Genomic DNA, 22,772 nt, shown 5'->3' on the forward strand with positions numbered 1-22,772 from the left:
AGGCGGGGCTTTAGGGGGAGGGGGCGAGTTTGTTGTCGCGGTATTCGGGCTTGGGGTTGGTTCCCGATTTGAGTTTTTAATTCGGGAACCAGATCCGAAACTAAAAGGAAAGGTATTGAATCTCAACCGGGAGAAATTCCCCCTCCCCCCGTCCCTCTCCCCCCCGCTCCCCCCCGTCCCTCTCCCTCTCCCCCTCCCCCTCCTCCCCCCATCCCTCTCCCCCCCCGTCCGCCGTCCCCCACCCCCCGTCCCCTCTCTCCCCCCCGTCCCCTCTCTCCCCCCTCTCGCCCCGCCCCCGTCCCCTCTCTCCCCCCTCTCGCCCCGCCCCCCGTCCCCCCTCTCGCCCCGCCCCCTCTCGCCCCGCCCCCCCGTTCCTCACCCCCCCTCATTCCACCCTCGCCCTCGCCCCACCCTCCTGTCTCACTCCTCTCTTCCTCCCTCACCACACTCAGTGTCTGACCCATTCCCCTCTCTGAAGCCCCAGCTCCTCAGTCGCTGCTCCCAATGAATAATCTTCTGATTCCAACCAGATGAACACTCAATCCCAGCAGCTGTGCAGAGAGAATGGTGGCAATGCTTGAGGATAAGGGGTAAATCTTTCAGAACTGAGGTGAGGAGAAATTTCTTCACCCAGAGGATGGTGAATGTGTGGAATTCACAACCACAGAATGTAGTTGAGGCCAAAACATTATCGGATTTCAAAAAGAAATTAGATATAGCTCTTGGGGCTAAAGGGATCGAGGGATATGAGATGGAAGTGAGGATCAGGATATTGAATTCGATGATCAGCCATGATCAAAATGAATGGTAGGGCAGGCTTGAAGGGCTGAATGGCCTCCTGCTTCTAGTTTCTATGTTTCAAGTCAGGATGACCCTTTGTCAGAGCTGATGACCAGGAAAATCGAACAAGATTTATATTACTGTGACGGGGCGGGGGGGCGGGGGGAGAAGGGGTTGCTGTAATTGATGGGAATGGCATAAATAAAAAGTCAAAGAGAGCGCGAACAGTGATTACAATGGAGATCATTCATTAAGAAACTGGAATGTGTGAATGGCAGAACAAAGGTGCAGAGTGTAGAAATTTTGATTTGATTTATTATTGTCACATGTATTAACTTGTTTCTTGCGTGCTGTACAGACAAAACATATCATTCATAGACAAGGACACGAGAGAGTGCAGAATGTAATGTTACTGTCATAGCGAGGCTGTAGAGAAAGATCAACTTAATGCAAGGTAAATCCATTCAAAAGTCTGACATCAGCAGGGAAGAAGCTGTTCTTGAGTCAGTTGGTACGTGACCTCAGACTTTTGTATCTTTTTCCTGTTGGAAGAAGGTGGAAGAGTGAATGTCTGGGTGCGTGGGGTCCTTAATTATGCTGCTTTGCCGAGGCAATGGGGAGTGTAGACAGAGTCAATGGGTGGGAGGCTGGTTTGCGTGATGAATTGGGCTACGTTCACAACTTTTTGTAGTTTCTTGCGATCTTGGGCAGAGCAGGAGCCATATCAAGCTGTGATACAATCAGAAAGAATATTTTCTATGGTGCATTGTAAAAGTTGGTGGGAGTCATAAAGAACAAAAAACAATACAGCACAGGAAACAGGCCCTTTGGCCCTCCAAGCCTGCGCCGCTCATGCTTCCAACTAGACTATTCGTTTGTATCCCTCCATTCCCAGTCTGTTCATGTGGCTATCCAGATAAGTGTTAAAACGATCCCAGCGTGTCCGTCTCTACCACCTTGCTTGGCATAACTGACATGCCAAATTTCCTTAGTCTCCTGAGAAAGTAGAGGCATTGGTGGGCTTTCTTAACTATATTGTCAGCATGGGGGGACCAGGACAGGTTGTTGGTGATCTCTCCCCTCTCACCTTAAACCTATGCCCTCTAGTTTTAGATTCCCCTACCTTTGGGAAAGGTTGTTGACTATCTAGCTGATCTATGCCCCTCATTATTTTATAGACCGCTATAAGATCATCCCAAGCCTCCTATGTTTCAGGGGAAAAAAGTCCCAGTCTATCCAATCTCTCCTTAACTCAAACCATCAAGTTCTGGGATGAGTGACCTATCTCTCCTAGACAGACTGATGTTTGTGGTATTTGCTTTAAACAGATTTATTAACTCTAGATATATGATACAAGCAGTTAAGTCTCTTCTGAATACAATGTGTTCCACCAACTCAGAGCTTATCCCATGATTGCTGATGTCACTGATACAACATTGTCTTCATCACTTATTAGCATATCTATTTTATTAACTTATTATACAACAGAGACTTTTTTTTAATCCCACTTTGTGCTGAGTTCACGAATCTCAGGTGAGGCAGAGATCATGAAGCTGTCATTGATTCTTCCAGCATTGGGTAAGGAAGATGCGTGTTGACCTCCATCCTGTCCTCACTCAGCCTTGGTGTCCCTTCTCCATTCCCCCCCAGCTGTGTGTTGACCTCCGTCCTGCCCTCACTCACCCTTGGTGACCCTCCTCCATTCCCCCTGGCTGTATTGCTAGCAACAGTGGTCACTCCTGTTGCTGTTGCCCGCCAACAACAGCTCTGAGCTTCTGATTGGCCAGCAGCTCACAGGGACGGGGTTTCTGCATTGGGTTCTTTGATTCTGGGAAAAGTCAACCATTGGCCAATTAAATTTGTGATATCTAATTGTGGAAGTGGCTCTCCAGTTGTGGGCTAAATGCCTCCCACCTCAATTATTAGCACCTTGTTTGTCTGAGCTGCTGAAGGGTGGCTGTGCACAGGATAAAATTTCAGGTTGTAAGGTTGTGAAGGCTGAGCATGAGGAAATAGTAAACATGAATCAGATTGGCCAGTCACACACACCCATCAACCCAATGCTATTGATCAGTCACAAGCACTCTCTCAGCATTCACCTCCTGGCAAGGAAGGTGATCTAAGCATTCTTTGGAAAGTGAAGTGGACAGGCTTCACAGTTTGTACCTTGAAGAGTGCTCTAATCCTTTCCACCAAGGCTTTGTCAGATCAGAACTTCTTTTAAATCATAGGGAGCAGGTTAGGAAAAGGTATTTGCCCTCAATCACTGTTTTCAGTCTGCTGGGAGGTCTAGTTGAGGGATGGTCAAGTTCTTACACCCCAGTTGCTGGCACCATCACCATTAGCCCAGAAACTATGCCATCTATGGCTGTGAGGAGGATCCAGAGATGCTTCAGTGTGATTTGGACAGGCTGAGTGTGTGGGCATATGAATGGCAGATGTAGTATAATGTATATAAATGTGAGGTTATCCAATTTGGTAGCAATAATAGGAAGTCTGATTATTACTTGAATGGGTGTAAATTGAAGGAGGTGGATACTTAGCAAGACCTTGGAGTCCTCGTGCATCAGTCACTGAAAGTAAGCATGCAGGTACAGCAGGCAGTGAAGAAGGCAAATGGTATGTTGGCCTTCATAGCAAGTTGATTTGAGTGTAGGGATAAGCATGTTTTGCTGCTATTGTATAGGGTGTTGGTGAGGCCACATCTGGAGTATTGTGTGCAGTTTAGGTGTCCTTATCAGAAGAAGGACATCTTCGCTATAGAGGGAGTGCAGCAAAGGTTTACCAGACTGACTCCTGGGATGGCAGGTCTCTCATATGAGGAGAGACTAAGTCTGTTAGAAGATATTCACTAGAGTTTAAAAGAATGAGAATGGATTTCATAGAAACTTATACAATTCTGACAGGGTTAGACAGTGTAGATTCAGAAGGAATGTTGCTGATGATGGGGGAGTCCAGAACTAGGGGTGTAGTTTGAGGATAAGGGGTAAACTTTTAAGAACTGAGGGGAGGAGAATTTTTTTCATCTAGAGGGTGATGAATGTGTGGAATTCACTCCCACAGAAAGTAATTGAAGTCAAAGCATTGTCTGATTTCAAAAAATTAGATATCCCTCGATCCCTTTACCCCCAAGAGCTATAGGGGGATTGGGGGAAAATCAAGATAATGAATTCGTGATCAGCCATGATCAAAATGATTGCTGGAACAGGCTTAAAGAGCTGAATGGCCTCCTCCTGCTTCTGTTACTATTTAACTCAGGCACAATATAGCAGATCTTAACATATCTAACGTCACTGCCTCTGCTCACCAGGGAGATTGACAATGAGTGGTACAGTCTACAAGAGGCTGAATTACAGACAAGATCAAGACTTTCCTCTTATTCAACTATCAAACCCCAATGGTTGTCAGTTGCAGGTCAAACATACCCTGTTTATCAATTGGGCATTACTCAAAATATTTTTCCAGAGTTATATTGCGCTAACATAAAACGAAACTTGAAAAGTAGGTTGGGATTTTCCAGGTACACTTCTTTGCACTGGGACAGCCTTTAAAAATAGTACCCGATCTTTACCATACTAAGTTGCTGAGGGGGCAGGTGAAGCAGAGGTTGTGCTGCATTCTGGAACCCACCCCTTGAGGTTCTCTTTCTATATCCTGCGCTATATGGCAGAGAATCTCAGCAGCTGCAACATCACTTTTCCTACCCACCATTGGCCTTTGCTAAACTCTGGGAAAATTACGCCCATAAATTTAAAAATAATCTTTTATTATGATTTACCTTGACCCACAGAAAACACAGAGGATGATATTTGAGGCCCACCCTTGCACACAGCAGCACAACCTCATGTTGTTCAAAGGAAATGGGGAACCTGGGGAAATCCACCCTTACATGTCCAGTTCTGGTTGTCGCATTGTGCAAAGGATACCTTTGGATTGGTGAGAATGCGGAGAAAGTAATATCCAAGTAGGATGTCAGAAATGTGTGGGTCATATTTATCAGGAAACAATCGACAGGCTGGTTCCCTTTTCTTCTGGAAAAAAAGACACTTTGGGATGACTTAGAGGACTTTAAAATTCTGAAAGAATTTGACACAGTGGATATGGAGAGAACATTTCCTTTTGTGGGGAAGAGCAAATTAAGCAGCCATTCATACAAGAAAGTCTCAGAGAGGAGAGGGAGAGTGAGGGGGGAGAGGGAGAGTGAGGGGGGGAGGGGGAGAGTGAGGGGGGGAGGGGGAGAGTGAGGGGGGGAGGGGGAGGGGCTGAGGGAGAGTTGAGGGAGGGAGGGGGAGGGGCTGAGGGAGAGTTGGGGGAGGGGCTGAGTGAGGGTGGGGCAGAGTGAGTGAGGGAAGGAGGGGTGGAGGGGGAGGGGTGCAGGGGGAGGGGCAGAGGGAGGGAGGGGGGGCAGAGGGGGGAGGGAGGGGCAGAGGGAGGGGGGAGGGAGGGGCAGAGTGAGGGTAGAGTGGGGCGCGGAGGGGGAGGGGGAAGGGGGCGGAGGGGGAGGGGGGAAGGGAGTGGAGGGAGAGGGGAACGGAGAGGGAGGGAGAGGGAGAAGGTGGAATGAGTGAGGGGTAGGGAGTGAGGGGGGAGAGTGAATGAGTGAGGGGTAGGGAGTGAGGGGGGAGAGTGAATGAGTGAGGAGAGAGGGAATGAGTGGGGGGAGAGGGGGCAGGGAGAAAGTGTAGAGGGAAAAGGGGCGGAGGGAGAGAGGGGGGAGAGGGAGAGGGAGTGGGAGTGAGGGGGGTAGGTTTGGGGCGGCATGGTGGTACAGTGGGTTAGCACTGCTGCCTCACAGCACCAGGGACCCCATTTGATTCCCAGCTTGGGTCACTGTCAGCGTGGAGTCTGCATGTTCTCCCCGTGTCTGCGTGGGGTCTGCATGTTCTCCCCGTGTCTGCGTGGGGTCTGTATGTTCTCCCCATGTCTGCGTGGGGTCTGCATGTTCTCCCCGTGTCTGCGTGGGTTTCCTCCAGGTGCTCCGGTTTCCTCCCACAGTCCGAAAGACGTGCTGGTTAGGGTGCATTGGCCATGATAAAATAGACCATTAGTGTCCTGAGATGCGTAGGTTAGAGGGATTAGCCGGTAAATGTGTAGGGATAGGGGGGTAGGGCCTGGGTGGGATTGTGGTTGGTACAGACTTGATGGGCTAAATGGCCTCCTTCTGCACTGTAGGTATTCTGTGATTCTATTCTAAATCCCAACAGTGAATTCGAAAGAAACTTAATTACCCAAGAATGATGAGGATGTGGAACTCAGAACCACAGGGAGTGGTTGAAGTGAACAGTTTAGATGTGTGGACAGATACGACAGAGAGGAGATCTGAGGGTTACGTTGATAGGTTATGTGAGAAAAGATGGAGGGAGGCTCAAGTGAGCATAAATACTAGCATGGACTGATTGGGCCGAATGGCCTGTTTATGTGTCAGATATCTGAGGTAATTATTAAAAGCCAAACACAGTGTGAGAAGTGGCTATTTTATTAGTTTGCAGGAAGTTGCAACAATGATTAGAGTATATAGCTTGGTTTGAAACAATTTATCCAATTAGTTACTAATAATGGCAACAGCGCAGTCTCCATTATCAAAAAAACGAGACATAGCATTTCACTGAATCTTACATTGACAAGCGTTTAGCAGCAGGATCTGACTGTTCTGTGAAACACCAACAAAACTCCAAAAGCAGAACTGATATTAACAAAGCACAAAACCTGCAAAGTGAAACGTTTGAACACATTCCCAAATTTAATTTTCTATTTAAGTGGTTACAGGCTACATTACATTTTCTAGAAGGCCATGGCAATGTGCTGGGAGTCTGTGGTGATATGTACAGGGTCAGTTACAGAACTACAGCTTACAGTCAATGTACAAACAGCAAATTTGCCCCACTTTCCATTGGTTTCACCTGGTAATGAGTTGAGATAACTGCAAAGAGCAAGCTCCTAATTCAAACTGCGATGAGTATAGAATTCCAGCCAGTCCTCTGTCAATGATCATTTTAGAAGTTGCATTATTTAAGGAAATACATAGCCTGGAGGAATGCTTCACTGGCATCATGTGAAAGGATATCATTGGTGCTGCAAATTAACCTGAATTCCATGGCAACTCAGAATGTTACTGTATTAAACTCACTTGGCAACTCCAACGAAAACCTTACCGTAACCTCCACTTCACACAAACTGTAAGTCAATTTTATACAATCTCTCTATTTTGAATTAATCACAATATAGAAACAAAGAAAAGATTAGTTGCCATAATTTCCTGTACCAAGCCATTTGAAGGAATCACAAAGCAACTGGCCTAGGAGAGTTTTGCCGGCTTGGCAATGAGTTGTCTTTCCCTCTCCAGCTCTTTCTCCCTCCGCTGTTCTCGCTCTAACTCATCCTTCCGTCTCTGCTGCTGTAGCTTTAAAGCTCGTCTCTGCAAAATATGAAGTCGAAATTGTTTTAAAGATTTCACAATTAGTCACTGGAAGGACAAAGGCCATTCCACACAGAAGATGAGACTTGAGTTAAGATTGCTACAAGAGGAGGGACAAACACTCAGCTAGATACTTTCCAAAGGTTTCCTGCAAACCAGTGTCATAAGTGAAAGATTCAGGACAGAACAAGGGCCGAACCGAAGCCAGAGAAAGGGGCCAAAACTTCCAAATCAATGAAGTTGGACCCTTCAGGAGAACGAGAAATTACTGAGTAGATAAAACAATCAGAAAAGTTGGAACAGACTTCAAACTGAGTGGAGATGTTCCAGAACAGAATAGATATTACGTCTCTTATCAGGGAATACAAGATACAGCAAATATGTGCTAATGGGAAGCTATTCCAATTGTTGAGGGTGGATGGGGAATTGGTCATGTTGATTTCTTGGTCATCTGTTTCATAGTTGTGTGATCAGCACATTGCTGGATAAGTACTGTGCAATAGTCTGGAAGGGACAGTAGATGACCTTCGTTGACAAGCTGTCATTTTGATCAGGCTGTCAGAAGAACCACTATATCAATCAACTGATTTCGTGTGAAAACTGGCATTACTGACAGCGCGGTGTTCCCTCAGCATCAACCCTCTGACAGTGCAGCACTCCCTCAGTATGACTCTCTGACAGTGCGGTGCTCTGTCAGCACTGACTCTCTGACCTTCTCATGCTCCATCTATATTTTCAATTCAACCATACTGTGATTGCTTCTTCTGGAATCATTAATTATTCCTGTCCCATTAGACAGAACCAGATCTGGGACAGCTTGCTCCCTTGTCGGTTCCAGTACATACGGTGCAACAATACATTGTATGAACTCTTCCTCAAGGCTGCCTTGACCGACCTGATTTGATCAATTGACATGTAGATTAAAATCCCCCATGATAATTGCTGTACCATTTTTATATGCATCAGTTATTTCTTTGTTTATTTCTCACCTCACCATGATGTCATTATTAGACTATGCCTATCAGTGACTTTTCTCCTTAACTATTTCTAATTTCCCTTCAAATAGATTCAATCTTTTTTTCTCCATAGAACCTATACCATCTCTCACCACCGCCCTGATGTCATCCTTAAATATCAGAGTTACATCACCTCCCTTTTTTTCCTGTTTGTCCTTCCAAATGGTCTGATATCCCTGGATACTTAACTCCCAGTCATGACCACCCTGCAACCATGTCTCTATAATGGCCACTAAATCACGCTCATTCATGATGAGTTGTGCCGTTCACTCATTTACCTTGTTTTTAACACTGCAGGCACATGGGTAAAGTGCCCTAATGCTAGTTTTTGTACCTTTTTGAATCCTAATACTTCCATTAAAACATCTCCTGGGTTATTCTCCTTTTTAACTTCTTTTGTAATTCTGTAGTTGAAACCTCCTCCCTACATGCTAAACTGCTGCTTTGCTTCCCATTAACCATTATACTTCCTGTAGCTTTACCCTTCTCTCTTCACCACGCCCTCCCCCCCCCCCCCCCCCCACCCCCCACCCCCCACCAACTTGCTCATTTAAAATCCTTGTGACCACACTATTTATCCTTTTCACTAAAACACTATCCCAGATCAGTTCAGGTGAAGACCATCCCAATGGTACAGATCCCTCCTGTTTCAATGCTGATACCAATGTCCCATGAAGTGGAACCCCACTTTCTCATACCACTCCTTTAGCCATGTGTCTACTTCCCTAATTTGCGCATCCTTATGCCAATTTGCAGTACTGAGGGAGCACTGCACTGTCAGAGGGTTGGTGCTGAGGGAGTGCTGCGAGGTTCAGTGCTGAGTGAGGTCATCCATTTTGGTAGGAATAACAGTAAAATGGGACTATTATTTTAAAAAATTGCAGCATGCTGGTTTGCACACCTGATTTGTAGGTATAGCAGATAATTAAGAAGGCAAATGGAATTTTGTCCTTGATTGCTAGAGGGATGGAGTTTAAAAACAGGTTATGTTGCAGCTGTATAAGGTGCTGGTGAGGCCACACCTGGAGTACTCTGTACAGTTTTGGTCTCCTTACTTGAGAAAGGATATACTGGCACTGAAGGGGGATGGAGAGGAGATTCACTAAGATGAGAGGGTTGACTTAAGAGGAGGGACTGAGTAGACTGGTTCTATATTCATTGGAATTTAGAAGAATGAGGGGAGATCTTATAGAAACATAAAAGATTATGAAGGGAATAGATAAGTTAGAAGGGAGGTTGTTTCCACTGACGGGTGAAACTAGAAATAGGGGGCATAGCCTCAAAATAAGGGGAAACAGATTTAGGACTAAGTTGAGGAGGAACTTCTTCACATAAAGGATTGTGGATCTGTGGAATTCCCTGCCCAGTGAAGCAGTTGAGGCTACCTCATTGAATGCTTTTAAGACAAAGGTAGATAGATTTTTGAACAGTAAAGGAATTAAGGGTTACGGTGAGCAAGCAGGTAAGTGAAGCTGAGTCCACAAAAAGATCAGCCATAATCTTATTGAATGGTGGAACAAGCTCGAGGGGCCAATTGGCCTACTCCTGTTTCTAGTTCTTATGTTCTCACTGACCCTCTGACAGTGTGGCACTCCCTCAGTACTGCGTTGGATTTTCCACACAAATGGTGCATTTTAGTCCTGTTGCTAAATGATCTAATCAACATTGTGATTTGTCAAATAAGGATACAAGTTGGCTGAGACTATGTGAGAGAAAGCCAATGGAAAGTCTCCACAAAGAAGCTGACATCAACTGGAAAGGAATGCAACAAACTAGGAGACAATTGGAAGATTCGGGAACCTCCGAACAACATTTGCAGTTCACTCCACATGGAACCATTCCTAAATCCAGTTCCACAAACAAAGAGTTAATCAATGGATTGGAAACAACACAATAATACTCCGCAGGAGAGGCTCCATGACCATTCCTGCTGGGGGCAAGGCAGAGTGGAGTGGTGGGAAGTGTCTCCCTGTTGTCACTCACCTTTAGCTTAGTTGTCTTCTCATGCAGTGTAATCATTTCCTTTCGAATGTTAATTAGTTTGTTGTGATAACATTTTGCTTCTGTGAACTAAAGGGAAAGAATGAACAAAACTCACCATTAAATTAATCGTACTTAGAAATGTTTCCATCTGAAATATATTAACTAATATAATGGAAGATTGAATAAGGCCCATGACAGTTTATTCCCATTCCAGATTCAAATCACAGAAAGAAGGAAACAATGTGTCAAGATGCAGCAGAATCTCACAATAAAACACTGACAGTGGCAACCCAATCTCTCCCGTTTCTTTAAAGAACTACGTTAAAATACAAATGGACAAACACTGGTGAGCCAGAATAAGGAACCACATCATCAGATTGAATTATATATCATAAATAATCTGTACAGTCAGTGATTAAAAAAAACAAAATCTTCCAAAAATAATTGAGGCATTAATGAATTTTCTAGCAGAATTTTAAGCAGAGTCTGTCCTTCCTATTCATTCAAATCCTTCATGAGTGGTTGGATTTGGAAATATCAGATTAATTATCTGATTGACTGAATTTGGTTTCATATTTTGCCTTGGTGGGATTTGAATTTCTGACCTCTGGCTGGAAGATCAGACTGCCACCATCAACATCCTTTGGGGTTACCACAGCCCAGAACTGAACTGGGTAATCTATATAAATGCTGTAGCTGCAAGAACAGTTCAGAGGTTGGGAATCCTGCAGCAAGTAACTCACCTCTTGTCTTCCCAATGTCTGTCCACCAAGTATAAGGCACAAGTCAGGAATGTGATGGAATAATCTCCACTTGTCTGGATAAGTTTAGATCCATCAACACTTTGGGCGGCATGGTGGCACAGTGGTTAGCTCTGCTGCCTCACAGTGCCAGGGACCTGGGTTCAATTCCCGGCTTGGGTCGCTGTCTGTGCAGAGTCTGCACGTTCTCCATGTGTGTGCATGGCTTTCCTCCAGGTGCTCCGGTTTCCTTCCACAGTCTAAAGATATGCGGGTTAGATGGGTTGGCCATGCTAAATTGCCCCTTAGTACCATCGGGATTAGTAGGGTGAATATGTGTTTCAGGGATAAGGCCTAGGTAGGATAGTTGTTGATGCAGGCTCAATGGGTCAAATGGCCCTCTTCTGCACTGTAGGGATTCTGTAGAGGTCATAGAGGTTTACAGCATGGAAACAGGCCCTTCGGCCCAACTTGTTCATGCTGCCCTTTTTTTTAAAACCCCTATGCTAATCCCAATTGCCTGCATTTGGCCCATATCCCTCTATACCCATCATACCCATGTAACTATCTAAATGCTTTTTAAAAGATAAAATTGTACCTGCCTCTACTACTACCTCTGGCAGCTTGTTCCAGAAACTCACCACCCTCTGTGTGAAAAAATTGCTCCTCTAGAACTTTTGTATCTTCCCCTCTCACCTTAAACCTATGCCCTCTAGTTTTAGACTTCCCTACCTTTGGGAAAAGATATTGGCTATCTACCTTGTCTATGCCCCTCATTATTTTATATAAGGTTACCCCTCAGCCTCCTACACTCCAGAGAAAAAAGTCCCAGTCTATTCAGCCACTCTTTATAACTCAATCCATCAAGTTCCAGTAGCATTCTAGTAAATCTTTTATGTACTCTTTCAAGTTTAATAATATCCTTCCTATAATAGGGTGACCAGAATTGCACACAGTGGCCTTAGCAATATCTTGTACAACTTCAACAAGACGTCCCAGCCTCTGTATTCAATGTTCTGACCGATGAAACCAATCGTGCCGAATGCCTTCTTCACTACTCTTTCCACCTGTGACTCCACTTTCAAGGAGCTATGAAAATGTACCCCTCGATCTCTTCTGTGAAGAGATTCTATGGGGTTCTATGAAGAAGCCCAACATCATCCAGAACAAAGCAGTTCCACGTGACTGTCATCCTCTCCACTCCCTTCACTACCGGCACACAGTGAGAGCTGTGTGTACCATCTACTGCATTGCAGGAACTCAACAAGGCTCCTTCAACAGCACCATCCAAACCCATGACCTCTACCCCTAGAACAGCAAGGGCAGTAGTTACATGAGAACATGACAGCTTGGAGGTTCCCCATCCTGACTTGGAAATACATCGGCTGTTCCTTCATGGTTGTTGGGTCAAAATCCTGGAACTCACTTCTCTCACAGCACTGTGGGTATAACTACACCACAAACTGCAGTAGTTCAAGAAGGCAGATCACCACCTTCTGATGGGCAACAGATGGCAGCCTTAACAATAGATAAAACTGCATGGAAGATAGAATATATATGTATAATGTTGAAGTTCTTTTGTATCAATTAAAATAATAGAGTTGAATTATATCCAAAAGCTTTAAAGTTTCCATTTCACAGCTCATAAAATATTATATCAGACCAACCCCTCCCCTATAAATGAGACAAGAACAGAGCTGGTTTATTCCCCTGTCCAAGACATTTGCACCCACTGGCAACATTAACAAGCCTTTGAATTCTGTGATAGTGCAGAACACTGGCAGATGTGCAGGCAAGACAACTTGCAGCCAGCTTGGTCTTTCAAAGAGGCAGCACAGGCAAAAAGGGCAGAGTGGCCGAATGCTGTATGATTCTGAAGCAATCCGTAAGCTACATTCACCCTAAACACTCTGTACAAAATGGTACTTACAAGCACATTGATATCCAGCACTAGGTTACACTCCCGGAACTTGGCAATCTCTTGCTCCAGGGTATCTAATAGGACCACTTGATTCTGTCTAAAATAATTGAAACACAAACATTTTTAAAAAGTAACAAAGTCTATCCCTTTTGTCAGTTCAATTTTACACTCAGATGATTCCACAACTAACTTCTGTGTTCAGTACTTTTTTTAATAAACTGGGAAGGATTAGAGTGGGTATGGTAACATTCTGCTACAGCAATCAGGAGAATTATTTGGGATATCAGAGCATCTCTAACACATAATATCCCATCAACAAGCCCCCTCTCCTCAACATCTGCTGCTCCCACCTCTTGAAAACCCCTGCCTTCGACACTATTGCCTCTCTCCAATACTATCCCATCCCCTGATCCTACACCATCTCCCTGACATCACCCCATTGACATCCCCTACCCCTCAAAACTACCCATGACTGACGCTGCCAGCCTCCACTCCCCCCACCAACACCGGCACAGTGCCTCCTCCTGACACTTCCTTCCTACCACCCTTCTCTCCCCACATGTCCCATCCCCTTTGACACTCCTTCAATTCCACATTTGCCTACTAATCTCCTCACTGTCTTATTCTTGGACCTGTCTCCATTATGTTACAACTCCTAACCTGTTCAGCTAACCTCTCTCTGTTTGTATAATAGTTACCACAGTGCCCTTGCTTGCTCACTGCTGCAGTTACAGGATTCTTAGCTGTACTAACAAAGAGAATGTGGAAACAACAACTAGGACGATGGAGATCAGATTCATAGAAGAAGTTCCTTCTGAAGAGAACATCTCGACAGAGGTTCCACGAGGCTGGGAGGGAACAGTTTAACCCTGTATGTACCCCTGGAGAGATTTGTTCTGGAGATGGTTTGGATTATTGTGGAACATTGGTGTAGTGAACTGGAACTGTCAGGCCATTAGAGGCAGCAAGTCTCAGTGTCTTCCATACTTCTGACAAACCTTGCTGATCCATCATTACCAGTCGAATGAAGATCTTGCAGGAAAACACCTAGATTATCATCGTCCATCATTGATTCAAATCAATTTGTCTCAGTATAATATCTTGCTCATCTAAATACAAACAAATGAAATCTGATCATTGGTAACAAGAAACTGGAATTGGGAGCTCCCGGGAATACATCTTATTTACAACATAACTAAACCAATCATGCACCTCAGTTTAACATTTTCTCACAACACCAGCTGATCTCACAGAGTGATACTTGCTCAACAGATAATGAAAAAGTCAATTATGAATCAATTATCAAAGGTAAAGCTTTAGAAACATACGTCAGTTCCTGGAGGGCAGTTTTTGATTGCTGTAGGTCAGGGAGGTAGTGAGAGATCAGTCCATCTGTCAGTTTCTCCACAGTTGCCTGATTCACAAGGATTAATTCATCAGAGTTCTCCAAATCCATTCTGGCTTCACTAGAATCTGAATCAACAAGGAAAATGGGACTTCATTAAAGTTACAAGGCCATCATCCAGAATTTGAATATCACAATGATCAATTCATGCACCAGGCAACTCTGTAAACTCATGTCCTTTCTTGTTTAGGATTTAGAATTTGTTTCTATTTTTCAATTTCTAAGTTAATTTATCTTTACATTTTTATTATGTTGCATCAGTACCAAACATTACTAAATAAAGCAAAGCACTTGCCAAGTGCAAAGCAAAACTCTCTCTACTCTGACCCAATATATCCTCAACGAGACTAACACCCCCACCCCCTTACAATTGATTAAAGGCTGACTCCAAAGTCTTTCACTCAGGAAATTGAAAACGAAATTTTTTGATTCAATCATTTTGATAAACTGGCTTAGATTTGAACTCCAACTAATGATGTTCTGAAAAAGAGTCTTTCGGGCTTGAGACATTAGCTTGTTTCTCTCTCTGGATGCTGCCAGACCTGCTGAGTTTGTCTAGGATTTTCTGTTTTAGTTGCAATAATGGTGCTTGTCTATTATGTCTTTTTAGCTCTGCTGTCTCACAGCACCAGGGACCCGGGTTCAATTACTGGCTTGGGTCACTGTCTGTGCAGAGTCTGCACGTTCTCCCTGTGTCTGCATGGGTTTCCGTGGGTGCTCTGGTTTCCTCCCACAGTCCAAAGACATGCTGGTTAGGTGCATTGGCTGTGCTAAATTCTCCCTGTGTTACCCGAACAGGTGTAGAGTGTGGTGACTAGGGGATTTTCACAGTAACTTCATTGCAGTGTTAATGTAAGCCTACTTGTGACTAATAAATAAACTTTAAACTTTCTTTACTGAAGTTTTTAGTTGTCTTTGCTGCCAGTTGTACAGTTTTCCTGTCAATGGACACTTTATAAATTGCAAATTTGAAGGTTTGATCATTAGGAGCAGGAAACCATGATGACTTTTTAACATGTCAATCAAATGATCTGTGTGGAGTTTATTTCACCAACCACTGTCCAATAGGTTGGATTTAATTGGCTGGAGCTACTCAATGTGCCTCTCTGTGACCACCTGTTAATGTTTGGATTTGCACAAAAAGATAAATAGATTGAATTTTTCTCCTCTCTGGGAAGACTAGGACATGCGTACACTGTCCAATCATTCAGGCACACTGGTTATTGTGTACCGGAACATTCTATCAACAAAGCTTCATACAATTTTACTGGATCATCCCTCAGACATAGTAAATTCCTTTAATGAGTGAGAAACATATACATAAAGAGATAAAGAAAAAGGGACAGAGAATATAGAATTTTACAGAATAGAAGATGCCATTCGGCCTATCGTGTCTGCACTGGCTCCCAAAAAAGTGACCCAGCCAGTCCCATTGTCCAGCTCTTTCTCCACAGTCCTCTCTACTCGTCACTTTATCCAGCTCTATTTTGAAACCACTGATGAATCAGCCTCCACCTCTCTCCCAGGCAGTGCATTCCAAATCCCACAACTTTCTGAGTAAAGAAGTTTCTCCTCATCTCACTTCTAGCTCTCTTGCTGACCATCTTGAAATTGTGACCCTTGTCACTGACACCCCAACTGGTGGAAACAGAATATCCTTCATTCTCCTGTCAAAATTGTTCATAATTTTCAACACTTCAGTGAGGTCGCCTCTTCATCTTCTCTGCTCCAAGGAGAATAAGCCCAATTTCTCTAAACTTTCCATGTATCTAAAATTCTTCATTCCTGGTATCATTTTAGTAAATCCCCTTTTCACTCTCTCCAGGGCTTTTACAACCTTCCTCAAATAAGGTGCCCAGAACTGAACAGTACTCCAAATGTGGTCTGACCAATGATTTGTAAAGGTGTAGTACTATTTCCTCGCTTTTATCCCCTTTGCCTCTATTTATAAACACAAGGAACCTATGAACTTTCTTAACAATTGTTTCAATTTGCCTGGCCACCTCCAGGGAATGATGGCCTGAGGTCCCTCTGCTCCTGTACTCTCCTAGAAGTTGTCCAACTGAGCATAGATAGTCTCCTCAGGTTTCTTCTGCCAAAATGCATTACCTCACATTTTGCTGCACTGAAATTCCATCTGTCAGGCATCTGCCCGTTTGGCCAACTTGTCAATGTCCCTCCTGAAGTCGCTCAGCATCATTCTCACAGTTGACTATTCTCCCCAGTTCTCCCCATCTGCAAATTTAGAAATGTTGCTCTCAACCCCCACCTTTAAGTCATTTATATAAACCAGAAAAAGAAAGAGTTTCAACACTAATCCTTCCAGAACACCACTTTCAACCCGTCTCCAGTCTGAGAAATGCCCCTCTATACCTCCCCTCTGTTTCCTATCTCTGGGCCAACTTTTAATCCATGCTGCCAAGGACCCATCAATCCCAAACATTTCTCATTTGCTCACCAACCTGCCATGTGGCACTGTATCAAATACTTACTGAAAGTCCAAATATACAACACCCACTGCACTCCCCTCATCCACTGCCTGTGTCACCTCATCGAAGAATCCATTAAATTGATCACAGGTGATCTATCCTTGACAAAGCCATGTTGATTGTCGAGTACTAACTTATTTCTCTCTGTGTATACTTATCCGGTATTATGGCCTCTATCAATTTTCCCACTATTGATGTCAATGAAGAAGGGGGAAGAGGGAGAGAGAAGATGAGACTAAGAGGGGAGGAGACGGAGACAGACAGAGACTGGGATGGGGACAGTGGTGAGGGAGGGAGACACAAGCACACATTTATCCCTTCCATGAATATTGCACTACAGAATATGCCACAAATTTGTGTCTGTTACTTGATACAGCATGGATGGCAAGGTGGCACAGTGGGTTAGCAGGCTGCCTCACAGTGCCAGGGACCCGGGTTTGATTCCCAGCTAGGGTAACCATCTGTGTGGAGTTTGCACTTTCTCCCTATGTCTGTGTGGGTTTCAAGCTTCAAATTTTTAGGTGTCCAGATCACCAACAACCTGTCCTGGTCCCCCCATGCCAATACTATAGTTAAGAAAGCCCACCAATGCCTCTACTTTCAAAAAAAATTAAGGAAATTTGGCATGTCAGCTACGACTCTCACCAACTTTTACAGATGCACCATAGAAAACATTCTTTCTGGTTGTATCATAGCTTGGTATGGCTTCTGCTCTGCCCAAGACTGCAAGGAACTACAAAAGGATGTGAATGTAGCCCAATCCATCACACAAACCATTGACTCTGTCTACACTTCCCGCTGCCTTGGCAAAGCAGCCAGCATAATTAAGGACCCCATGCACCCCGGACATTCTCTCTTCCACCTTCTTCCTTTGGGAAAAAAGATACAAAAGCTGAGGTCATGTACCAACCGACTCAAGAACAGCTTCTTCCCTGCTGTAGTCAGACTTTTGAATGGACCTACCTTGCATTAAGTTGATTTTGTTCTCTGCCCCCTAGCTATGACTGCAACACTACATTCTGCACTCTCCTGTTTCCTTCTCTATGAATGGTATGCTCTGTAAAGTGTGCAAGAAACAATACTTTTCATTGTATGCCAATATATGTGATAATAATAAATCAAATCTAGTCAAATCCAATCCCCCAGATGCTCCAGTTTTACTCCCACAGAAAGATGTGTGAGTTAGGTTGATTGGCCACGTTAAATTGCCCCTAGTTTCAGGGGGATTAGCAGTGTAAATATGTGAGTTACAGGGATAGGACCTGGTTGGGATTGTTTTCAGTGCAGGTTCCATGGGCTGAATGGCCTTCCTCTGTACTGTACAGATTCCATGATTCTATTATAGAAACAAAGAAACATAGAAGATAGGAGCAGGAGGAGGCCATTTGGCCCTTAGAGCCTGCTCTGCCTTTCATCATGATCATGGCTGATGATCCAACTCAATAACCTAATCCTGTTTTCTCCCCATAATCACTGATCCCATTTGCCTCAAGTACTATATCCAGCCGCCTCTTGAATACATTCAATACTTTGGCATCAACTACTTTCTGTGGTAATGAATTCCACAGGCTCACCACTCTTCGAGTGAAGAAATGTCTCCTCACCTCCGTCCTAAATGGACTACCCTGAATCTTCAGATTGCGACCCCTGGTTCTAGACTCTCCCACCATCGGGAACATCCTTCCTGCATCTACCCTATCTAGTCCTGTTGGATTTTTATAAGTCCCATCCAGTGAAAACAATCCTAACCTAGTCAATCTCTCCTCATACATCAGTCCTGCCATCCCCGGAACAGCCTGGTAAACCTTCGCTGCATTCCCTTGAGAGCAAGAACATCCTTCCTCAGAAAAGGAGGCTAAAACTAGACACAATACTCTAGATATAGCCTCATTAAGGCCCTGTATAATTGCAACAACACATCCCTGCTCCTATACGCGAAACCTCTCGAATGAAGGCCAACATGCCATCTTTACCACCTGCTGCACCTGCATGCCTACCTTTAGTTGGCTCTGGTTTCCTCCGGGTTCTCCAGTTTTCCTCTCTCAGTCTGAAAGCTGTGCGAGTTAGGTTGATTGGCCATGCTATATTGTCCCTAGTGTCAGGAGGATTAGCAGGATAAACACATGTGGTTACAGGGATAGGGCCTGAATGAGATTGTTGTTGGTGCAGGCTCAATGGACTGAATGGCCTTCTTCTGTACTGTAGTGATTCTTTGATTCTATTATACCAGAAGGGGAATGAAAGGAGTAGACAGATACTGCGAGGCAATGCCAATTTGCAGTAGCTGTAATTTAACCTATTATGTGATCTGAGTCTGATAGCTCAGATAATCCACATCTGTACAACCCACTTACAACTTTAATTGAACTTGTATGGTTCACTATTAAACACATTGCAAATCTAACCATTAAATCAGAAATCATTTGTCTCAAATGCCTCAATATCTCCCTTCATGAAACAGATACCAACTATTAATGTCATTATAATTTACAATGAAACACCTTACATTGCACAGGTATCCCCATCATATTCACAAACAGTGAAGTTGCAATAAAAATTATACAATCTTACAACAATGATTGAAGTGTCAGCTACACAGCAAATCTAGTGCTGATTTCAGCTGGTGAATCAGTTCATGTAACAAAGTTTGTTTATTAGTCACAAGTAAGGCTTACATTAACACTGCAACGAAGTTACTGTGAAACTTTAGCCTCAATTCAGGCTACACGCCAAGTAAGCAAGCAAGACACTGGATTCATTGGGTTCCAGTTCAGTAGGAATTTTTCCTTGTTGCTTTGAATGCTGGAGAACACCCTCAGCTGTTCACCCGGGGAAGTAGACATCAGTTGCCCAGGGAGACTCAGTCTGATTTCCCCATTCTCTCTGAGAGGGCACATCAACCCTTTCCAATTGGCCTAGCTAAACATAGTGAGAGCTTATAGCTTGAAACTGATGAGGACATTCATAACATTTTGTTTGGTGTATCAATGCCCAAATTGTTAACTTTACCTGCTGATTGGCTGTCTTGAGGATATGTTTGTGGAATGCTTTCCTCGGGCTCCATAGCTTCTTGGGCCTTAAACTTTAGCAGTTTTCTGCTAAACCAGTAATACAGAAAGAGTCAGTAAACAGAAACAGTGTACAGCAGCTATTCCACTTGTCCCAATGACCTCTTCCACTCCCTAGCAACAGTCTGAGACTAAACCAGACAATTCACAGCCTCAGTATCACGTTTTCCCCCAGATGAGCTTCTAACCACATTTTTCCACCATCTTCTACACCCCTAGCATCACCCCCATCATAGCTCATCGGCTGCTGAAACCCTCATCCTTGCTGTTGTTTCTGGGGAAACGCGGCGATCCCAAGACACCACCTGCCACATTCCTCTCACATTCCGCCTCCAGGAGACTTAAGATTATCCAAAACCCGCTGTCCTTTCCTGGCTCAGACCTTCTCCCAGCTCCAGACCCTCCTCCACCCGCCAATCCCGGAGAGTCCAGACCCCCAGCGGCTTGGCCCCTGGATACTGGCTCGGAGCCCAGACACTGGTTCGGATCCCAGATACTGGCTCTGCCTCCAGACACCTGGCTCGAACCCCAGATACTGGCTCAGACCCCCGAATACCGGCTCAGACCCCAGACACCGGCTCGGAGCCCAGACACCGGCTTGGAGCCCAGACACCAGCTCAGGCTCCTGGACACCGGCTCAGAGCCCAGACACTGACTCGGATCCTGGGCATCGGCTCGAGCCCCAGACAACGGCTCGGAGCCCAAACACCAGCTCAGATCCCAGACGCCGGCTCGGAGCCCAGACACGAGCCCAGAGCCCAGACACTGGCTCAGGCTCCTGGGCACCGGCTCGGAGCCCGGACACTGGCTCGAATCCTGGATACCGGCTTGGAGCCCGGACACTGGCTCGAATCCTGGATACCGGCTCGGAGCCCGGACACTGGCTCGAATCCTGGATACCGGCTCGGAGCCCGGACACTGGCTCGAATCCTGGATACCGGCTCGGAGCCCGGACACTGGCTCGAATCCTGGATACCGGCTCGGAGCCCGGACACTGGCTCGAATCCTGGATACCGGCTCGGAGCCCGGACACTGGCTCAGGCTCCTGGCCACCGGCTCGGACACCGGCTTGGCGCCCAGACACTGGCTTGGACCCTGGACACAGGACCCTTTCTCTGGGATTTTTCTCTGCTGATGCCAGGGTTGCAGCCGGAGCCGAATCCCCGGAATAATCTTTCTTTCTCTCTGTCTGCACAAACTCTCCATTCAGTGAGATGTTTGTGGACTGCTTCCTTCAGCCTCCAGCGCTTCTTCAGCTACTCAATGCTGAGTCCAAGGCGCTATGTGAAGGGAGGGAGGCTGCTGATGGTTCCCCAGGAGGGAGAGCCCGACCCCGGCCCCGGGAAAGGCCGAGGCTGCGGCCTAGCGAAGCCCCGGTGTCTCCCAGCCCGGCCCGGGTACCTACCGCGCCGCCCCTGTCCTCCTCCCGCTCCCGGCTCCACGATTCGGCCGCAACGACAAACCCGCCCCGGAGCTGAGAGCCCGGCCTCCCCGCACAGCCTGAGCCCTGAGGCCCGAATCCCGCGGCCCGAGCGCGGCGCCGCCTCAACCTCAGCCCGAGGCCTCAAACCGGGGATCAACCCCCAAAAACATCGGCGGCTGAACTCCAAAACCCCGGGGGGGGGGGCTGAACCCCCCCAAACCCGGGGGCTGAACCCCCCCAAACCCAGAGTCTGAACCCCCCAAACCCGGGGGCTGAACCCCCCCCAAACCCGGGGTCTGAACCCCCCCAAACCCGGAGTCTGAACCCCCCAAACCCGGGGGCTGAACCCCCCCCAAACCCGGAGTCTGAACCCCCCCCAAACCCGGAGTCTGAACCCCCCCCAAACCCGGAGTCTGAACCCCCCAAAACCCGGAGTCTGAACCCCCCCAAACCCGGAGTCTGAACCCCCCCAAACCCGGAGTCTGAACCCCCCCAAAACCCGGAGTCTGAACCCCCCAAACCCGGAGTCTGAACCTCCCCAAAACCCGGAGTCTGAACCCCCCAAACCCGGGGTCTGAACCCCCAAAACCCGGGGTCTGAACCCCCCAAAACCCGGAGTCTGAACCCCCAAAACCCGGAGTCTGAACCCCCAAAACCCGGAGTCTGAACCCCCAAAACCCGGGGTCTGAACCCCCCAAAACCGGAGTCTGAACCCCCCAAAACCCGGAGTCTGAACCCCCAAACCCGGAGTCTGAACCCCCCCAAAACCCGGAGTCTGAACCCCCCAAAACCCGGAGTCTGAACCCCCCAAACCCGGAGTCTGAACCCCCCCAAACCCGGGGGCTGAACCCCCCCAAACCCGGAGTCTGAACCCCCAAAACCCGGAGTCTGAACCCCCAAAACCCGGAGTCTGAACCCCCAAGACCCGGAGTCTGAACCCCCAAGACCCGGAGTCTGAACCCCCCCAAACCCAGAGTCTGAACCCCCCAAAACCCGGGGTCTGAACCCCCCAAAACCCGGAGTCTGAACCCCCCAAACCCCGGAGTCTGAACCCCCAAAACCAGGGGTCTGAACCCCCCCCAAACCCAGAGTCTGAACCCCCAAACCCGGAGTCTGAACCTCCCCAAAACCCGGAGTCTGAACCCCCCAAACCCGGAGTCTGAACCCCCAAAACCCGGGGTCTGAACCCCCCAAAACCTGGAGTCTGAACCCCCAAAACCCGGAGTCTGAACCCCCAAAACCCGGAGTCTGAACCCCCAAAACCCAGGGTCTGAACCCCCCAAACCCGGAGTCTGAACCCCCCAAAACCCGGAGTCTGAACCCCCCAAACCCAGAGTCTGAACCCTCCAAAACCCGGAGTCTGAACCCCCAAAACCCGGGGCCTGAACCCCCCCAAACCCGGAGTCTGAACCCCCCCAAAACCCGGTGTCTGAACCCCCCAAAACCCGGAGTCTGAACCCCCCAAACCCGGAGTCTGAACCCCCCCAAACCCGGGGGCTGAACCCCCCCAAACCCGGAGTCTGAACCCCCAA

General features: G+C 46.5%; 1 protein-coding gene across 2 annotated transcripts; it reads right to left on the minus strand.

The window, feature by feature from the left end:
• Positions 1-6,238: 6,238 nt before the first annotated feature.
• Positions 6,239-21,401, minus strand: bloc1s6 (biogenesis of lysosomal organelles complex-1, subunit 6, pallidin). 2 transcript variants are annotated; one of them, XM_080214214.1, is made up of 6 exons: positions 21,223-21,401; positions 19,759-19,844; positions 14,184-14,328; positions 12,865-12,952; positions 10,195-10,281; positions 6,239-7,195 (listed from the first exon to the last, which is right to left on the minus strand). In XM_080214214.1, the coding sequence occupies exons 2-6, from the start codon at positions 19,811-19,813 to the stop codon at positions 7,076-7,078; spliced, it is 495 nt and encodes a 164-aa protein (XP_080070340.1). In that variant the 5' UTR covers positions 19,814-19,844; positions 21,223-21,401; the 3' UTR covers positions 6,239-7,075. The 2 variants fall into 2 exon arrangements, with proteins under 2 accessions (XP_080070340.1, XP_080070339.1); XM_080214213.1 differs by having other exon boundaries at positions 19,759-19,847.
• Between the last annotated feature and the right edge of the window lie 1,371 nt (positions 21,402-22,772).

The sequence above is a fragment of the Carcharhinus amblyrhynchos genome, chromosome 28 (genome assembly GCF_965287045.1).
Source record: "Carcharhinus amblyrhynchos chromosome 28, sCarAmb.v2.hapA, whole genome shotgun sequence".
In the NCBI taxonomy this organism is placed as follows: domain Eukaryota; kingdom Metazoa; phylum Chordata; class Chondrichthyes; order Carcharhiniformes; family Carcharhinidae; genus Carcharhinus; species Carcharhinus amblyrhynchos.

Excerpts from the sequence above, each read along its gene's own strand:
- bloc1s6 (XM_080214214.1), bottom strand. The coding sequence starts at position 19,813 with ATGGAGCCCGAGGAAAGCATTCCACAAACATATCCTCAAGACAGCCAA. Across the intron at positions 12,953-14,183 it reads ACTGCCCTCCAGGAACTGAC|ACAGAATCAAGTGGTCCTAT; the intron begins GTATGTTTCTAA and ends CAATTATTTTAG. Across the intron at positions 7,196-10,194 it reads AGAAGACAACTAAGCTAAAG|AGACGAGCTTTAAAGCTACA; the intron begins GTGAGTGACAAC and ends CATATTTTGCAG.